Here is a 20,003-nt window from a genome sequence, read left to right on the forward strand (position 1 = left end):
CAGATGAAGGGTTTTTTAACTGTTTCTGTAGATGCTCAAGAGTTGAGGACATCAGACAGCAGCCTTGCCAAAAAATGTTTGTGTGCTGACAAAGCCCTCAAACACTGTGGACAGATGTTCAGTAATTACTCTCTGACTCCTCTATGCAAGTCTACACGCACATCTACATATATTCACTCCATACTGCAGGTCAAACTCCCCATCCTGAGTCTCATCCTTTGTCTGGACCCGGGCTGTATATTTGTAGACAAAATACTCCCCACAGATAAATATCTTGATTTTTTTTTTCCATATCCCTGTTTTTAGACCCTTGGGTCCCAGAATGTAACATGGGTCTTTCTTACTTCTTTTTCTTGCAATAGCTGTTCCTGGAAAAGCTTCCAGCGTCTCTGGCGGTCGGCCTCCCATTTCTCCAGCTGAGGGACCAAATTCGCCTGCCATTCCTCTTTCAGAAGCTCACATTCTCTTACAGAGAGGCCGGTCACAACTGGCAGGGTCTGAAGAAACAGCTCCGTCACCAACTCCGCTAAAGCATTGGAAGCTTTAGAGTACAGCTCCTAACAGGGACAAAGAGGGAGAGAGAGAGACACGTGAGAAAGTGAACCCTCCCGGCCCTCTGGGGCTGTTTCAGTGCATGTCTCCGTGATGCCAGTGAGGGAACCACGTCCCAGTGAAGACACTGGGCCAGTGACCGACACCTAGAGCTAAAATCCAATGCCACTAATGCTTGAGTTAAAAAGACCAGGTCTTGTAGATGGAACAACTTAAATGTTTTGGTTCAAGGCACACAAGGGTATTTAAAACGCAATAGTGGCATGAGCACATGAGACCTTGAATCCGAACTGTTGCTCACATGCAACTACAGTACAAAGAATATCTGGTTTTACTGGCTACAGCAATGTGTTATAAAAACACTTATTTTGAAAGTTGCTGTGGAAACACTCCGATGTAGCACAACACCTCACAGGCACATTTTCAAATGTGCTGATATGAAATGAATGAAGGCAAGAAAGAAAGAAAAGTTAAAAGAGATGTTATGGCATTTAGTGAGACAAAACTGACACTAGTCATGTTAATACTTGCTGCTCCAAAATATGACACTCTTCAATGCCTTCCGGAAAGACAGAATTATTCAAATTCTTTCTGATGCAGAACAGGTTCAAGCCTAGGAAAACAAACACCTTCTGGTGGTTTTATTAAAACTAGTCCCCTGTAAGTGGCTTTCAAATGCTGAGGCTGTTTCACTCACAAGAAGAGTTTGGGTGATTTAGTCAGATGGCATCCAAGCTAAAAAGTCTGTTCAAAACACATAATTTCACTGTCAAATACACAGTGATGATAGGTGCTGTGTTTGCAAACTTGCTGCAATTTGAGATAATCCCTGAGGAGAAGGCGTGAGGGCAGGTAGCTTTCCCCGGCAGAAAAGAGAAAACAAAGACACATTGGAAAGGTCCCATGGACACTGCAGTACTCCAGCAGCATGAGGAGGTATTTTTGTGTGAGTTCCACATAATCTTACCAGTCCAAAAAGCTTTATTGCCTGCTTGGTTTTGCTTTCATTGTAAAGCTGCGTTAGCCCTCTTGAAAACACTTACATTTCTTTCTTTTCCTTCAAATACAGCTAATATTTTTATAACTCTTTTCAGCATTCCTGTTGCAAAAATAAGTCTTCTAACTGTTGCCTTCTTTTAAATATAGGTTTAATTACAATGTCTTAAGTGATCAAAATCTAGAACCTCTCAATAGAAACACAGAGATATTTATCTAAATGTCAAAACCATTTGTCTGCAGCTCACAGACATGAAAAGTTCTAGTGGACTTGTCTTTTTCTGGGAGAGACACTGGTATAATGTACTATTGTGTAGGAACCCATTCCAACTGCTAGATGTGGTATCATGAAAAAGAAAATAAGACCAAAAAAAAACCCAAAACCCCCAAAAAACAGAAGAGGATATTAAATTGCAAAGTCAAGAACTCAGAAATAAAGAATGACCAGAACTTAGGTTGCATCTGAAATCTAGTTCTGTGCTCCTGTAATGATAACTTCTGGGTTCATGTACTGTTTCCACAGGACCTTTATTGGTTCCATGTTTAGGTTTATCAACACCCATTGAATGGATAGATTTCTCAAAAACCTTTATTTTGTATTTCTCAATTATTGTAAAATATTGAAACTGTGCACTGAATACTAAATTATTATTTTCCTCCTGGGATCCCTCTAGGATGCTAATCACCGTATTAATGAGCTGTTTCACAAACAATAAATAGCTTATCTTAAGAGCTCCCTGCAGTAATCTCTTCTTATGGATAAAATTGAGGCACAACACTATCAAGGGTGTTCCCTACACCTTTGAGATGAGCTGTCTTGATTTTTTCCACTCTTACCTGTTTAAAGCATGCAGGATTTTCAGAATCTAGCACCCACTGGCTTTGTTTAATCTCAAAGTGTTCTGAATTCTTGTAAACTGGGCTACAGGTTTCTGAAACTGGGTACTGGGCGTATGAGAATTAGTAGTCAAAGACCCAACAATCAGATACCTCATTTCTGGTAACACTTCTCCCATTTCTAGCGATCGCTCACAATCTGAACATGACAGTATCATCAGGGTAACATTTGCTACACAGGTGCCTCCTATGCTGAAGGACGGATCTCCCCTACTCCTTAATTATTAAAGTTACCAGTTCCTATTACAACAAGAGGCAGGATTTATACCATCTTAATCATCTGTGTAGTTGTGGGCCTGGCTTAGCTTGCCAACACTAATGAAAAATGGTTTGTTTGAATTCTCTCTTCTGCTGCTATTTATTTTAAAATTCAAGTCTCCAAATTCTGGGATTTAATATAAGCTCAAAGATCCTGTGTTTCTAATCTCCGTATCCCATACAACATTTAAAGAATGATCACTCTATCTCTGTAAACCATCTCTTTGCTGAGCTTTACCAGCCTTTCAGGACAAGTTAATTCTCCTGCCTTTACTGGGTGTTCAGGGATATAAGAATTTCTCTTGGGTCTGAAATAGTTCAGGAGCAGTCTAGAGGAGTCTGTGGCATATCTACTGCAATCTCAAAAGATGTCAGGCAGGGTGTTAAGGAACTCTGCTCTGAAACAAACAGAGTTCCACCTATGGCAGCTAAATCACTTGCAACACATTTTGCTGCAGAACTGATAGCATTTCCCTGCCATGCTGACAGCTCTGTATCATTATTTACTAGGAAATCTTTTGCACAGAAAATAAAGAAGGTATTTTGTTACTTGCCTTCATGCCATCTTGTTTCAAGACCAAGTGAATAGAGTTCTGCTTGCACTCCCTGAAGCTTTGAATTATATTGTATACTTACCTTTGGCTCTACCAGAGTGGGTGCATAGTTACCCAGGAAAAATGTGACTAGGTTCTGTTCCCACAAAATTACTTACCTACATCACCACATTAATGTGATGGGCCAAGTTATCTTTAGATCAAAGGTGCTTAACTATTTGTTTGCAAAATGTTTCATGGCCCTCTGCTGAAACTAGTGTATGAAAGGATGAGAAAGTGGGATTAGAATTCCAGGAGCAGTTTTTCACATCAACAGTCCCTTTAAAAACGAAAATGCTGGGTGAATACATGGAGGGGAAGCAGGACTAAGCAGTGTGTTCTTTACATCTGACGTGTGTTGCAAGCTGGCACGCAAAGCAACAGGAAGCCTAGTCAGGTGCTGTAAGTCCCTGGGACAGTGATTTTTAACAGGACCGAACACTTTCCCTTTAAGTTCTGTTAGAAATTCTAATCTGTGCAGGATACAAATCCTGTCTCATCCGTGGTTCAGGATCACAAAATAAACCACCGTCAGTGGTGACCAGCAAAATACTAACTTCTCTCCAGTGTTCAGGGAACCACTGGCTGCTGGCTTCTTTAATCTGAACACGTAATCGTATGGATATTAGACCCCAGGCAGTCGTTGCAACCCAGACCCTAACATGACAGCACGCTCTAGCCAGAGGACATACCACAGGTACAACACGATGGCCACACTGTTTAACACAGCACTTGAAAAAACGCAGTGGAATGGCCTTTTAAAATTTGGTAGGGGAAATGGTAAGTCTACATTTAGGAAAGATTGCAGATGTGATTGAATTCTACCAAAGCGACTCAAGATAACAAAATAGTTCGAAACTATTTTTACTCTAAGGAATGTACTTGATCTGAAACAGCAATAAAGTCTGTGAACAGCGACGGTGCACTACCCATTATAAAGCTTATTTTCCACAGGAAAAAAAGAAAACCTTTAAGAAATCCTACTGCTTCCAGGGTCTTATTTTTGGACTAGAATCCCTACAAAAGAGTTCTTACAAGCTTTCTGATATGCCTTCTGTTGTTTTTAGAACTTTTACTTAATGAAATTTATTCGCATTGATTCCTTTAATAGAATAGCTGATTGCAGTGCTGAATGAACCTGTTTGTAGTACCTGGCAGTCAATCTCAAAGCTTTTAAAAAAATCTCCAGAGAAATTCATCAAGCATAAAGAAATACCAAGGGGTATATGCAGAAATAAAATGGGCTCAGATTAAAATGCTGAGTGTATCTGAATTTCAAACAAGGCAATAAATATGTAATTTTGTCGAAAACCAGGGGAAATACATAGCTTATCAGATTTCACTACAAAACCAAAGAACAATATTAATGCTCTCCCTCAAACCCAAATGATTAAAAGGTTCCTACATGCAGATGAGAATAAAGTGAATAATGAAATTGTGAAGCAGGAAATTGTATTTAGAAAGGCTGGTTGTACTGTATTTTACATGTCAGCCACTGACTAGTATATATTATCTCCAAGAGGCAACTGCACAGCTACCTGTTAACTTGTGAAAGCTATTTGTAAACTTGTGATACAACAGCATTTCATTAAAATAATTAAAATTCCTGGTCAAAGTTGTAGAACACTCTTGCATGTTTCTCCAGAAGCTCAATGGCTAGGACACTTATTTAGGAGGCAAGAGGTTCATCTCCCAACCCATACTGTATCTTATTAAGGACAAGGATTCAATACTCAGATCATACATCCCATAAATACTCCAAACGTTCTTGGACACCACTGGCCACTAGAAGATACTTCACATTATAAATTCATGCTAAATGGGGAAAAGCTGATTGTGTGTACTTCTTCCACGTGAAGAATTCTGGAATGCTAACTGGAAAATGAAAACAGTACTCTGCTTTTAAGCATCCTAACACCAGTAAAACACAATGACATTGAAGTCATCCTTAGCACAAGTTAATAAAAAAAAGTTTAATTTCCATACATTTAAAATGGAGGTTCATTGAAATTCCAGTCTTGCCCCCTCACTGGTCCTTTTTGATTTGTTCAGGAGGCAGTTTCAACCTTCTCTTTCGGTACTCCCTTTTTAGAAATGTGCCTGTGTAGATAAGGTTATGTCCTTTACTAGATCTAACTATTAACAAATTGTGAATCCACACAGAGGTAAAATACATTTTTCTTATGCAATAAAGCATAAGAGGGCTATCCATATCAGGCATCTTCTATTAGCTTTGACTGAAATGACCAAATGAAATTTTATCAGTGCCCAAACCCAGAACTAGACCGAGCTCGCATGGTAAGAGTTCACAAATTTAATCTATTAGATCATGCTGTCTTTCAGCCTTTTTGGGGTAAGTCACAGGGCAAAATTTTCAAAAGTGAGCACTTGAGGTGGAGGTCTCTTGATATGGATTTCCCTCTGAGACAAGCTGTGGGTGGTTCACCTTGAAAAGAAGCTAGCTCTTGGTACCCAAAAATGCAGTCCACTCTATGAAAAGCATCCCTAACCTGACGTTAATGAAATTACATATGGAAAGTAATGAAAGAGTAAGTCTCTGGGAATCTGTACTTTTTATTTTGACAAAAATAAATTTTCCCTTTTTATTAACAAAGGAAAAAATAAAATACTTTGCTTCAACCTCACATTCATGTTTACCCATTCATAAAATGTTTATTGCCTTGCCTGTTGATAATACTCATTACTTAATAGCTTTTATTCTAAATCCCTGTGCATTTCTATGTTCTGTCAAGTCAAGTGAAATAACATTCAGGTGAACTGTTATCAGCAAAGGGGAATTATAAATGACAGTAAATTGTGTGTTTTTATGGTTTTGATGTTAAGGCTGAGGAAAAATAATTATCTTTCTTACCATAGACTACGTAATTCCTAGCTGTTAATTGATTTCCTTTGTGCCATCTGTATGTCTGTTCTCTTAATAATGAACTGTTAACCACCAACCTCTTTTCACTTCTCCTTTCCCTACTGAAATAAGTAGGTAGCTCACAAAAAAAAAAAAAAAAAAGAGAAAGAAAAGATTAAAGGTTGGTGAACATCTGATATGCTGAACTTGAGACAGACTTGCAAGGAGCTAGCCATTAATCTTTTCAAGAGATCACGAGAAACAAGAAACAGAACAGGATATATTGGGGGAGGGTGCACTGTTACCGCAGCACAATATCCCTTGTGTACGGGATAACTCTGCAGACTGTGTTTATGAAAATATTAGGCTGAGCCATTCAATTACCTCTGACAGAATTCCTCCGTCAGTTATGATACACTGTGATAATCAAAATCACTTGCCCCCATTCCTCAACTGGCACTTCAAAACTCAGTTATGGAGCCTGTGTCTAGACACAGACTATTCACCTACAGCGCACTATTTTAATCCACTAGTATGGTTGAAAAGTCCTACACTATCCTCCAAATAGAACTCATTCATTCACTTCAGGCATCAACAGATTCCATTGGCTAGATCATTTTAATTGATTTATTCGTGTGTACACAAAACAAACCTACTCAATTATTCTATGCAAACACAGTCAGCTTCCAGATCATTGCATTTTTACATATTTATTCACCAATTTGTATAATTCTTTGATGTACTGTAGCACTGCAGGCTATAGTAGTGCTAGAGGGTTATATAAATCTATCTCGGTGAACTCACGCACTGCTTAAAAGGGGAAAAAATGCAAAAATAAAAAAGGCATAGAAATTTGAGAAGGGCTTAGAAGAACACTGTGAGAACAAGGTAAGGATCTTCTCCCACAGGTAAGTGGTACTTACAGGTAAGTGACGTATTTTTTTGTGTTCCCAGGATATTCATTGGTTCCCTATTTGGTCACATGGTGACCTTTTTTTTATATTTTAATATCACCTCTTGCATTGAGGTCATCTTTCTACTTATTCATGAAATTAAGTCTGCCAGGCTTGCTTCCCTGCTTGTTTATACCAAGACAAACCAAGGTAACTGTTGAAATAAGTCAAGTCATTCTAGTGCACAACTGAAGGAGGAATGGAGGGCCTAAACTTTTTATCACATACAAGCCTTTATCACATATAAGACCTTGCCAGGTCCTCTTCCCTTGGAAAAAAAAGGTGCAATGGCCTTCAAATACAGCAGCTAAGGACCATGACCTTAGGGTCTTGGCCTTCTGTGCTTGGTCAAATGAATTTGTGAGAGTGCAACCCTTGGGAACTTTATGCTAGTTATCTTTCTTGAGGATTTATTCTGGTTTGTCATCTACAGTGCAAGTTTTGATACAGTACTTAAATGGAGGTGGATGGTTTAGAAAGTTGATATAGGATGGAGGCACCTGTATGCTCTAAGACAGTTTCTTTGAAAGCTGCTAGTAACTGCTTTTGGCTGAAGGTATGCCTGAGAATGGGACTTAACTCTATCTACCTGGGTATTATGTATCTCTCTAGCACTGGTGCTGTTACAGTACATGAACTTATTGGATATTACACCAAATGGTCATTTGTCTGAGCCAACATGGTTGTTCTTTACTAGGATATCAGGGTTTATCTGATAAATTGCAACACTGATGATGCCCCAAGGACCATGAAAGCAACTTAAGAAAATGGAGGGCTTGGATGTGAAAGAAAAACCTCACCATGGTTTGGGTTCTGCTGCCCTTAATCTGAAAAGTGTGGTGTGATTCATTTCAGTTCCAGGGGTTTCCAACCAAAGTCAAGATGACAATGGGTACACAAGCAGGAACTTGTCTGGAACCCTAGGTTCTGTGAGTACTGGACAATATTAGATTGTTCAGCCCAGAAGAAATATGTGGTATTTCTTTAACCCTGGGCCAGTAGAGAGTATGAGCTACTTGGTATAGGGGACATATAGGATGCCATTGGTAAATCTTGGTCATGGAGAAATTGTGATTTAGATAACACTTTGCCTCCTCTTGGATTTAGGTAATTAGCTCCTAGTAAGACATCTCAGTTTTACTTCCCTTAAATCCAACATCTATTTAACTTCTGTGTGTGGGAAAGCATAACTACTTTGTGCAGTTTTGCAAGGCTAATCTTCATTTGCAACAAAATAAAAACTGGGCTGAACTCTTAAATATTTAATTACTTCTAGTTCTTTCCACTCTGACTGTGTTTACAAATGTATGAATGCATCTTTTTTAAATTGTCTTGTGGTCTATCTGTGGACCACAGCCTGAGGAATATTCATCTAAATATCTGTGGAGCATGCCAGGGTGACTTTAGAGAGTTTCAGTCAGTTTTTCCAGTAATATTGCTAGGCTGCTGTTTCTACTGGAATGATAAAAAAGCAACAGAACAGAACTCTCTGCTGGTGCACTTCTGTTCTTGCCTTCTAACTTACTTACTTAAGCAAGTAACACATGCTTGCAGTTATGGAAATATGGAGATTAAGTGAACAATAGAATGTTTAACCAAATCTTTAATTTAACCTCTTCCTTGCTCATGGTAGAACAGACATAGCAGACTCCAAACCTTCCAAATGAGTGCAAGGCAAATGACTACCAGTTAAGCTTCAGGGAGTACAGACCTTCTGAAATGACAACACAGAGCTCTGCAGTGTTTGCAAATGTGCCCAGACTGCCTGGTTCAAACCCACCTGGGACATAGGTCTTGTAGCACAGAGCTGACTATTGCCATGCGAGGGTTGCTGGTACCCAGCTGGTTAGTCTAATGTTTGCTTGCTTAGGTCGACCTGAGCAGCAGTCACACCACTGCACTGTGGAGTATCTCAAATCTCTGTCACCTTCCCATGGGTATCTTGCCTTCCCCATTGGCAGCAGTAGCTTCTACTTAGCAGAAACCCAGAGAAACTAAGTGAAGGGGCAAAGCCCTGATGCCCAGGGAAAGGCTTCTGCTTGTCCAAGGTGCACTTCTGCTCTGAAAGTGTAGTGGAGCAGAGAGAGAAGCAAAGGCATTGTGGTTGTGAGATGCAACTCCTTCCCTTAATGGCAAATCTACTTTTGATTTTATCCCCCAGATAATGGACAATGTGTGTAACTACTGCACTTCCCTCAGCTGTAGAAGTCAGAACAGCTCCATTTACCTACAGTGGGGCTATGCTCATCTGTATTATCTCTTCTTTTTAGCTTATGATGCTTACAAGGTGTATTCAGAAGCAGTCTGCTCTCCTAAAACCATCTGTAGTACATGCATTTAGGGTTAAGGGGAGAAAGTGCAGTTGTTCATTATGTTAAATGTCACAATAAAAATGTTTTATTATAGAAAAAAAAAGCGGAAATTAAGATCTGTGGACCCTCATTCAACAGATGCCAGCTGGATCATGGTACTTGCAGTTTTTCATGTCTGGCAGTGTTTGTTTGGGTCTAGGAATAAGAGAGCAGCTGTAATATGGAATATAATGGCTTAGAACTGGGAGAATTGGCAGAGTTCAAGTTTGCGCAGCTCTCCTGGCAACTTGGCAATTCTAGAAACACTTAATTCACTCAAACCAATTTTTCTTTAATGGAAAAGAAAACTTAGCTAACAGTGCTGAAAGAAATAGGATTTTCAGTCTGATCTTAGTGTCACTAAAGCAGAATATACAATAAAGGAAAGAAATATAATTTCACAAATGAAGTGGAACTGTGCAGGGTAAAAAAAATTGTTTGGTCTCCAGAGACTTCATGTGAATTGAGGAAGGGGGTGGAGAAGCTAGTAACTCTGGAGAATGGACTGTGGCAGTAGTATCAGCAGACATGTTGACTTTTCTTAAATTAAATAGCCTTGTACAATTAATCTACTCTGATTCACTGGCACAGCCCTCCAAGCAAACTTTTCCTTTCTCCAAAGCAGTAGTAGTTCTCAAATATCCTGCTGCTTGCACTATGACATAAAACCATGGGAAAACTATTTGTTCTAAATACAGTGGCATTATTTTTTTAATCAATTGAATTTGAAAAAGTGCATGTGGACTAGTGCTAATTAAGATTGTGTGGGTATCTTTTCCTAACGTGGTAGGGACTACAAGCTTCCATAACACCCTGATCTGGCCATAATTAATCATGACAAGGATCCTGTTGAGCTGAAAGTGATTAGTTCCAGCCTAATTAAAGGTCACTGATGGCTACAGTTTTGGGCTTCATCAGGTAGATCATGTTATCTTATTTTTTTGGTGCAGACAGAAAATAATTAAAGATGACGCAAAAGCATGAAGCATCTACATATTTTCCAAATCAGTAGCATAAATAAGTGTAAAAATATTACTTACACCAAAGATCTGAACTTATTTCAGGGAACTAGTTAGTGTCAAAACAATTTCTTTGAGAGAAAAAGAGATGGGAAAACTATTTTTGGAGATGTAGTAAAGTTAACTACAAATAGTATCATGCTACCATGGTGCAGAGGAGATAATTATGCTGCATAAATGAAGTCTCTCCTGGTAGTAGTGCAAGACACTGTATGCTCTCAATGTTACTGCAGCCTTGTCAGCCACCCAGGCAGCATGTTTTGGCAGACCACGGAGGCATTTTCTGACTAATACGAGGTTAGGAAACATAGTGTGTTGGGGAGATAATGGAAAAGGCAAGCTAATGTGGAAGACTGTCCTGTCTCCATCTCCTGGTTTGCCAGCTTCGCTTCCTGGAGCTGCCATGATCTCTCCTGCAATTCCCCAATCCTCCCCAAGGCCTGACATTGTGTAGTGGGGTTAGAAGATCTTCATAATTATTTTAGTAAATAACACATATCACTAGAGGTGGCACCTTGTAGAGATCTGCAACAGCCTCTGTGCTCTCGCAGTCATCCTCTTCCTCCAGTTCCCACTGTGCTTGCCGATGCTTCTCTAACAGCTCATGGTAAGCCTAAAAGAAACACAATAGGTATATTTAAATAGCTGAAAAGGTTTTGATAGCTTCTTGTGGTCCTCCCCTTCCCTGATCCCCTTCCCATGTACCATCCCAATACTAAGTGTTTATCTGGAACCATGACTCAGAGGGAAATCAAACTTGCCTTACCACCTTAATTTCAGCATATCCAGTTTTGAGTATGAAACTCCATAGCCTCAGCTATTTGGGGTTAAATAATATGTACCTAATATTGCAAAACATGTGAAATGATCTGATGTGCAACCTGCTTTCATGAGGATGAACATCACTTAATCATAGCCAGTACTATGAGGTGCAGAACAGTCATCAGACACCTTAGTCACAGCTGTATCACACTGTATAGGGGTTTTGCACTGGGGTTGGTCACCGTGTCTGTGCTGGTTTTGGCTGGGATAGAGTTAATTTTCTTTGCACTACTTGCTATGGGGCTATGTTTTGGATTTGTGCTGACATCAGTGTTGATAACACAGGGATGGTTTCATTACTGCTGAGCAGTGCTCACACAGACTCAAGGCCTTTTCTGTTCCTCACACCACCCCACCAGCAAGGAGGCTGGGGGTGCACAAGAAGTTGGGAGGGGACACAACTGGGACAGCTGACCCCAACTGACCAAAGGGATATCCCATACCATATGACGTCATGCTCGGCATATAAAGCTGGGGGAAGAAGGAGGAAGGGGGGGACATTCAGAGTGATGGCATTTGTCTTCCCAAGTAACTGTTACACGTGATGGAGCCCTGCTTTCCTGGAGATGGCTGAACACCTGCCTGCTGATGGGAAGTAGTGAATGAATTCCTTGTTTTGCTTTGCTTGCATGTGTGGCTTTTGCTTTGCCTATTAAACTGTCTTTATCTCAACCCATGAGTTTTCTCACTTTTACTCTTCCAATTCTCTCCCCCATCCCACTGCGGGGGAGTGAGCGAGCAGCTGTGTGGTGCTGAGTTGCTGCCTGGGGTTAAAGCGTGACAACGTCCCATGGTACAAACCATCACAATGCCCCATGTCAGATGACACTCAGCCTAAAAGGCTGATCTATGACTTGGTCCTGATTTGGTCCTTGGTCACAGATGTAAGAGGGATGCAATTTTTTTCTTCAACCCAGGACTGTGATGTGTGGGAAGCTCATGTGCTGTAATGGAAGACTAAATTTCACAAACTAAGAACATCTCATTTTATAGACTAATGAGTGGTCTTATACATAAATATTCCATGTTTTGATTTAAACTGCCAAGTGCCCTCTTACATTCCCCATGGTAAATATGGCTTTCTTTGTTAGATATGTCAATAGGGCTCTTCTAAAGAGCACAAAAGTGCTCATAAACTCTTCATGTACAGGTCATCCTTGTAGAGGTGGACTTTAAAATTCACACTTATCATGAAATCGTAGTTTACCAACAGAATTTGACAAGTTAATTGCTGTAACTTCTATGTCCACCTGCAGTAGGGCTGAGCAAGACTAGGTTACTGTAACCGGCACTTTTTGGCTTGTGTGCTTCACTTGACCATTCCTGTATTTCCTACCAGTAAAAAACTGAAATGAAAATGCTCCTTTTCCAGTGGAAACATAGATGAAGGAAACAGAATGATACAGGGACTCTAACCTTTACTATCTAGGTCATTCTGTCATAGAAAAAAATCAGAGCTGCAGCAACTAAATCATTACCATCCAGCTTGTGTTCAGAAGAAACCGATGTGAAGAAAGTTCATTGCAAAATCCAACTTCTTAATTGGCATCCACTTAAAATTCAGCACAAAGGTCAGTTACTGCTGAAGCTGCTACCATGGTGGTTCGAGCTCTTTGATGTGGTGGAGGGGGGAAGGCAGAGAAGAAAAGTGCATTTGATGTGTACAACTCTGGGCTCATGGTGAGGATTCAGGACCAAGCCCTTCACTGCTGGGCTAGCTATGAAACCATGAAACAGGTTTAAAATAGCTCCTCAATGCTGAGGGGATTGTTCGCACAAAATAATTACTGGACTACCTAAGTCAAATCATGGGAGCTGCAGATATACACGTTTTTCTTATTCTACAAAGATTCTCTGGACTCAATATCCCATCTGTTCTGGGACAAAAGGCTCTCTCCATTGCGGCAGCAGAAAGGTTTACATTTCTGACTTGCTTTATTATTTGCATACAGGCATTTCATAACATTAAGACTCAGTTGTGTTCTGTCCTGCAGCATAAAGTGCAAGTTGCCCATTCCTGCTCAGCCTGTCATAAGCAGATCGCTAGTCTACAGGCTAACTAAGCTTGTTAGCTTTCTAAGGTATACAGAATAGAGCATCTCTTGCACAAAGCTGTGTGGCTCTAACTTTGTAGGGGAGAGGTCTTAATACAAAATTTCTGAGCTTTATTTAAAGAAGTTGGGATGTGTCCAAGAGTTTTGAATGATGTGTATAAGGAAAATACATTCACAAGCGCTCAATGGCTACAAAAATGTGTGACACAATCATTTGTCTCAAGTTACGAAAAGCCAAAGAAGTAAAATGTGCTCTACTGTTTTCAAGTGCCTGAAACCTTTTGTTTTGAAGTGAGGTGTTGCCAGACAGGTGTTGCATACAAGAACAGTAACTGCATTATCCAATTCATACAATATAATTCAAGAACTTGGCCCTGCAGTACCAAATTGCAGTGTTGAGATCAATAAATTTTGACAGTTTGTTACAGCTGGAATCTGGGTCTTCTCATACAGTAATTTATCTAAGTTATTAGATTTCATCAAAAGTTTAATGCTGCTGGATGTAACCACTTTAACCTTAAATTATTTCTCTTCATGAAAATTGAGGATTGATTTTTTTATTTCTTAATAACTTGGGTCTGTGGTTCTCAGCAGTTATAGGAGTTTTGCAGCTCTCAGCATTTACAGCTAAGAACTCTGATTTCGTATACACATTCTGAACAATAGCAATAGAGCTCTATAGAAAATATGGCCAAGAAAACACTACACTGGCCATCGTATACCATATTAAACTATCTATTGCAAACCTTCTCTAAGGTATCCTGCCAGCGATCAGAATGAGTTTTCCTTCTGCTTATGTGAACTTTGATACTCTTTTGAGCCTCAGTAACCTCACTCATAGAAAAGTAATTAGATCAGTGCAGTCTGTTTTCCTCTGTAATGCAGGCTAGATACTTTCCTGCAGAAATTTCCTATATTGAACCAAATACATAGTATCTAAGTAAAAGATGTTTTCTACAAAACATGCACTCTAGCATTAACACCCTTTGGCATTTTGTTCCAATGTGACAAGACCAAAACTGAAGGAAAAGTCTCTAGGCAAGCCTAGACAACAGGGGGTCTGACCCTATCCTACCTGTGCTACTGTACACAATTCTCAGGACGACCCCAAAATATCAATTTTATGGAACTGGGAGAAATCTGCAATATATTTGGCCTTAAAAACCAATGGAACAGTGAAAATAAGCTTTTACCTGCTCACCTTAAGAAAATCATGAACATCTTTAATATGAAAAGTTTTACTGAGGAGACTCCCTTGTTCAGTTTTCTGTCTGTGTTTGAACTCTTCTCTCTTTTTTGCACGGCACTCCAGTCGTTTCAAGATCAGGTCTTTACTTTGCTGGATACATTCTGGAACATAAACTACCAATGATTAGACAGCACAACTCCACAGGGAGAAAGTAGCATCTGCTACTGTCACACAACATAAGCTCACAGAAATCTGTTAGTGAGTGAAATAGGCAAGTAATTACCATACAGGATTTCAAATTTGATTCTGACGGTCTTTTTAGATGTGAACTTTTGGGTTGTTACAGGGCACTTACATCTATCAGGTTTTTGGATTACTACCATCCTGCACCCTCCCCTTCACTGCTGCTGCTGCTGCTGCTTATGCAAAGGCAGTGAGTTAGAAGAAACAGATTCCCACCTGTAGCACCCCAGACCTCACCCTTCTGCTCTGGGAAGGTCCAAAAGTGGCTCATTACCTAATTGCAGATATGCAAATGCTGCTGCAAGGACAGGGGCAGTAACATATGGCAGGGAGAAAAGGTCTAGAGCAGTGCTAGTTCAGATTAGCTTGAACTGGCATGCAGCCACACCAGGCTTCCAATGTGACTCATCCAGGAACCTGCAGCAAAAGTTGTCAAGGTCCCTCTGATTTTGTGCTAGTACTGTGAAATATTTGGGACCGAGTTCTTCCCCCCTTCATCACCCCTACAGCTCCAAGTGATTTATAAATTCATGAGTCTATCTGGACCCTGTGCTGCAGGGTGGAATTGGCACTTACGATGTTCTGCCATTACTTCATGTCTCATTGCCTGTCCACCTAACAAGAACGTTATTCTTTTCTTCCACTCACCCTGCCCCAGGCCAGTACTTCACTCCTGACACAGGCAGCTAAAGGGGAATGCAAAAAAATAAAATATAGCCATCTGTGGCTGCTGCCCTGCCACCACATCAAGCTGCTTTAACTATGAGAAATTATTTCGTGGAGAAATAAAGGAGTACAGTACTGTAGCACCGAGCATGTTACTTATTCTCCATGCTAATTTATCGTGTTTGTCCGCAGGCTGATGATGCACTGACAAAACACTTGAAAGTGCACTGAAAGTACAAGAAAGCCTGTAATAAAAATGTCATCTGAACAAATGTAGCAACTGTTATTTTTAAACACTACTTGATTCTTTACTACTTCCTTGTTTGTTTCCTAGGAGCACAGTCTTGCTGGCTTTGTGTTCTGCTTGTGAATTATAGGTACGGTTTAATTTACGTATTTAGGAGCTCATACGCAAGGTCAACATAGACTCTTATGTGAAAATGCTGCTCTCCAGTTTCTTTTTTTTTGAAGCACATTTCATTTCTACCTAAAACCAGGAGGCTGATAATGCCCTTCTGCACAGGCAGTACTAACTATAATATATAGCTATATATAACTCTAAACACCTACTTTGCATAAAATCAAGGCCTTGATAGAGGTATTTTTGCTTTGGGACAAGAGAAGCTTGACAAAAAGGGGGAGAAAACACACACAAATGTACATTTATGCTTAAGGAATGTTAGTGGCTGAACCTATGCAAAGACTATGAACATGCCAGTTTTAGGAGCAAACATCCATGAAATAATCTGTATCACGATATACATGAATTCATGAGTATCAGAAAACTGTTCACATGGTTAATTCATGTTTTTAAAGTGGAGCAAGTCTGCAGCATGGGAATTCCGATCACCTTCTACACTAAAATGACTGGCTTGGTAGATGAAGGGAGAGCAGTGGATATTGTCTACCTTGACTTCAGCAAGGTTTTTGATGCAGTCTCCCATCAGATCCTCATAGAGAAGAGGATGAAGTATAGGCTGGATGACCAGACAGTGAGATGGATTGAAAACTTGCACAAAGTCCACCTGGAAGCCAGTAATGAGTGGTATATCCCAGGGGTCAATACTGGGTCCAATCCTGCTCAGTATCTTCATTAATGACCTGGACGATGGGGGCAGAGTGTACCCTCAGCGAGTTTGCAGAGGTCACAAAAAAGTGGGAGGAGTGGCTGACAGACCAGAGCGTCATGCTGCCATCCATAGGGCCCTTGACAAGCTGAAGAAATGGGCTGACACAAATCTCATAAAGTTCAACAACGGGAAGTGCAAAGTCCTGCACCTGAGGAGGAATGACCCCAGGCACCAGTACATGCTGAGGGCCACCCAGCTGGAGAGCAGTTTTGCAGAAAAGGATCTGGGGATTTTGATGGACACCAGGTTAACAGGAGGCAGCAATGTGCCCTTGCAGCAAAGAAGGGTAATGGTATCCTGGGCTGTATTAGACAAAGCATCGCCAGCAGGTGGAGGGAGGTGATCCCTCCCCTCCACTCAGCACTGGTGAGGCCACACCTGGAGTGCTGTGTCCAGTTCTGGGCTCCCCAGTACAAGGGAGACATGGACAGACTGGAGAGAGTCCAAGAAAGGGCCATGAAAATGGAACTGGAATGATACACTGAACATCTCTCCTATGAGGAATGGCCAAGAGAGCTGGGGCAGTTCAGCCTGGAGAAGAGAAGGTTCAGGGGGATCTTTTCAATGTATATAAATACCTGGAAGGAGGGTGCAAAGAAGACAGAGTCAGGCTCTTTCCTGTGGTGCCCTGTGACAGGGCCAGAGGCAATGGGCCCAAACCGAAACACTGGAGTCTCCCTCTGAACATCAGGAAATGCTTTTTACTGTGAGGGTGACTGAGCACTGGCACAGACTGCCCCAGTAGGTTGTGGAGTCTCTACCCTTGGAGATCTTCAAAAGCCATGTGGATATGGTCCTGGGCAACTGGCTGTAGCTGACCCTGCTGGAGTAGGGGGCTTGGACCATATGACCTCCAGAGATCCCTTCCAACCTCCACCATTCCGTGATTCTGTGAATTGCTGACCATGAGATATGGCACAATTTATCAACACGAAGCCTGAATGTGAATGAGCAGCACTGCAGCAAGAACACACTGGAACAAGACTACATTCATTCTGACTATTCAGTTGACCGAACTCCAACCCTCATGCTGTTTTGCTACAACAATTTTCTTTAAATATGTCCACAAATAGCAGAAATGTTTCTGGAAAATGTGTGAGAGTAAAATACTTCAGTTTTCTTTTTGGCTGAATGTGTATTATAATTTTCCATGAGTACTGATGGGAAGCACTGAGCCCTTGATACAGCACCTATCAGAGAAGTTGGGGGTATGCTTCTCAACATGTTGGGCATTAGATAATGTGCAAAGTGACACAGGGAGAACCTTAAATCAGTGGGTCAGTCAGCTTAGACTTCGTTATAATTGTGTACTTTACAGATAGCCAATGTGAAGGGCTGTAAGAGGAAGAGGAAAAGACTTTGTTTTTAGAGAATCTTAGTCTGATATAATAAGAGAGAGGTTTATTTGAAGATCATAAGCCTTAAAATTATCTTTTGACAAGAATGATAGCACAAATATGTTTTGTGTATCTTCTGGCTCCACACGCTATCAGGATATCATAAGACAGTATTCTGCACATACACAGCTATTACTGTCCCTAACATTAGCCAGTATCACCGACAATGTCAAGTACGTGAACAGTAAATGGAGAAATCTCACAAATAATTGGAACAAATGTGAGTCTTCTTTAATCTTCAAATTAATGAAGTAAGGTATAGATTACGTGAACTGTAGAGTAAGTTCATAGTAATGCCTGAAAAAAGACCTAGAAGGCTTGAAGCCAAAGTTCCTATTCTAAGCATCCACCCTTCACAGTAACAGTGTTCTTGGCCAATTCATCAATACCTTTTTAAAACAGAGGGGTATAAGGCCAAAGCCATTATTTTTTTACTACTTAATACAACAATGAGAACTCACACCCATATTTGTTAAGTCATGAGCTCTGGTCTAAGTACTCACCATTACTGAAATGGGCCAGTTGTTCCCAGAAGGCCTTGTGCAGATCCGTTAAAAGTTCTTCCTTTTGTCGGACTGAGAGATTATTCTTTACAGTTAAATGGTCCAGACTATTTGATACAATATTTAATTTATACTTGCACTCTTCTGGTATATAGGACTTCAGTGAATCGATCATTTTCACCATAAGCTCCCAGTTGAATAACCTTTCCTGAATGTCCTAAAATAAACATTAAAAAGTCCTGTTTAGAAAGCAAGAATGGGTCTTTGGTTGTGCTTGTCCTTTTGTTGAACTTTTCATTCCCAAACTATGCAGAAAACCAAGGAGGCTTCTCAAGACTATGTGAATAACTTTCTTCAGGTACTTAAATACTTCTGAAAACCTTGACTGGTGTAGGATAGCAGTGGGTTTATCACATATTCAGTTGCAAGAGCTAATCTAGAACTATTGGTGTTTTTCGTTATTTGTAGCTGTTAAGGAGACATTAAGGCAGGAAAAGACAACAGCAAGCTTGCAGAACAAACTTAAATACTCAAGGGGGAAAGATGGACAGAAGGGCAACATGGAAGTCCTGGGCCACTTTTCAAAATACTATGCAGCACACTAGTATGCGCCTTCACTTTGAAATGAGGATACATATCTCATTTTGATACTGCTGGGATTCCTTCAAGTATGTGGTCAGCTGGAGTTCAGTAAACATACTAAAAATTAGTATAATTGCCTATGGCCTAGCACCTTTCACTGCACTATTAGAGAAGAAGGCCAGGATTACAGTAGGGAGCAAGATTTCCTGGCTGAAACTGCAACTGCTTTAGACAATGCTGCAAGGTTGGAAAGAGTGTGACCACTACTGTAGTTAACGGAGACACGCAGACAATGACCTTTGCAATGAGATGCAAGCATCACAGTAGTGACTTCAGGTAGGAATATTTCCTGTGTCTGTATCCAAATACCTCATGTGAAATCTGCCCATCTGAAGGAACTTACTGTACAGCAGCCTGGTATGGGTCAAGTGTGATCAGCTGCAAAGACTATTTTCATATCTGGCCAGCTCAGTTTACTTAGCTGCTCCAATGCAAAACAAACAAGCTAATAATTACTGTGTCTGTTCATTAGTAAGCCAAATAAAGCTAGCTATCCATTTATTCTCCAAATTACTAATAAATGCAGTGGGCCAGATTCTGATTGTACTGTTAATCTATAAATGCCGTGTAATACTTTCAGTATGTCCTCTGCAAAGCAAATAAAGGATCTGTTAGATTTAACACAACATAAAGCACAGTGCTGAGGTATTTATAAACACATTTTTCCCCCTTAAGACCGTATCACTAAGAGATGTTAAGGGTTTTCAATTCCAGTTAAAGTCACAGAATCACCCTCAAATTTAAATCAGGATTTCTCAAAGTGGAAGTTCTTGCTCCTGGCTCACTGGCTGCATTAATATCACTTTTTCCTAACATGACTGCCTAAACGGTATTTGGAGAATTAGAACTCCAGAGAGTTCACCCTCCTGTGAGTC

The 20,003-nt window shown here is 40.4% G+C and overlaps 1 protein-coding gene across 7 annotated transcripts in view; it reads right to left on the reverse strand.

Annotated features, from left to right (window-relative positions):
- Positions 1–20,003, reverse strand: part of EVC (EvC ciliary complex subunit 1) — a 57,540-nt gene that overhangs the window by 21,896 nt on the left and 15,641 nt on the right. For 6 of the 7 annotated variants that reach the window (XM_087737707.1, XM_087737708.1, XM_087737705.1 and 3 more), the window contains 4 exons: positions 18,487–18,703; positions 14,560–14,720; positions 10,997–11,095; positions 345–557 (listed from right to left, as the gene is read on the reverse strand). In XM_087737707.1, the coding sequence (XP_087593833.1) occupies positions 345–557; positions 10,997–11,095; positions 14,560–14,720; positions 18,487–18,703 (690 nt within the window). The remainder of the gene's footprint in view (positions 1–344; positions 558–10,996; positions 11,096–14,559; positions 14,721–18,486; positions 18,704–20,003) is intronic. The other variant, XM_087737706.1, reaches the window with a different exon arrangement.

Source organism: Nipponia nippon, unplaced genomic scaffold, assembly GCF_047370975.1.
Source record: "Nipponia nippon isolate SJK-2023a ecotype South Korea unplaced genomic scaffold, ASM4737097v1 scaffold_6, whole genome shotgun sequence".
Lineage (NCBI taxonomy): Eukaryota > Metazoa > Chordata > Aves > Pelecaniformes > Threskiornithidae > Nipponia > Nipponia nippon.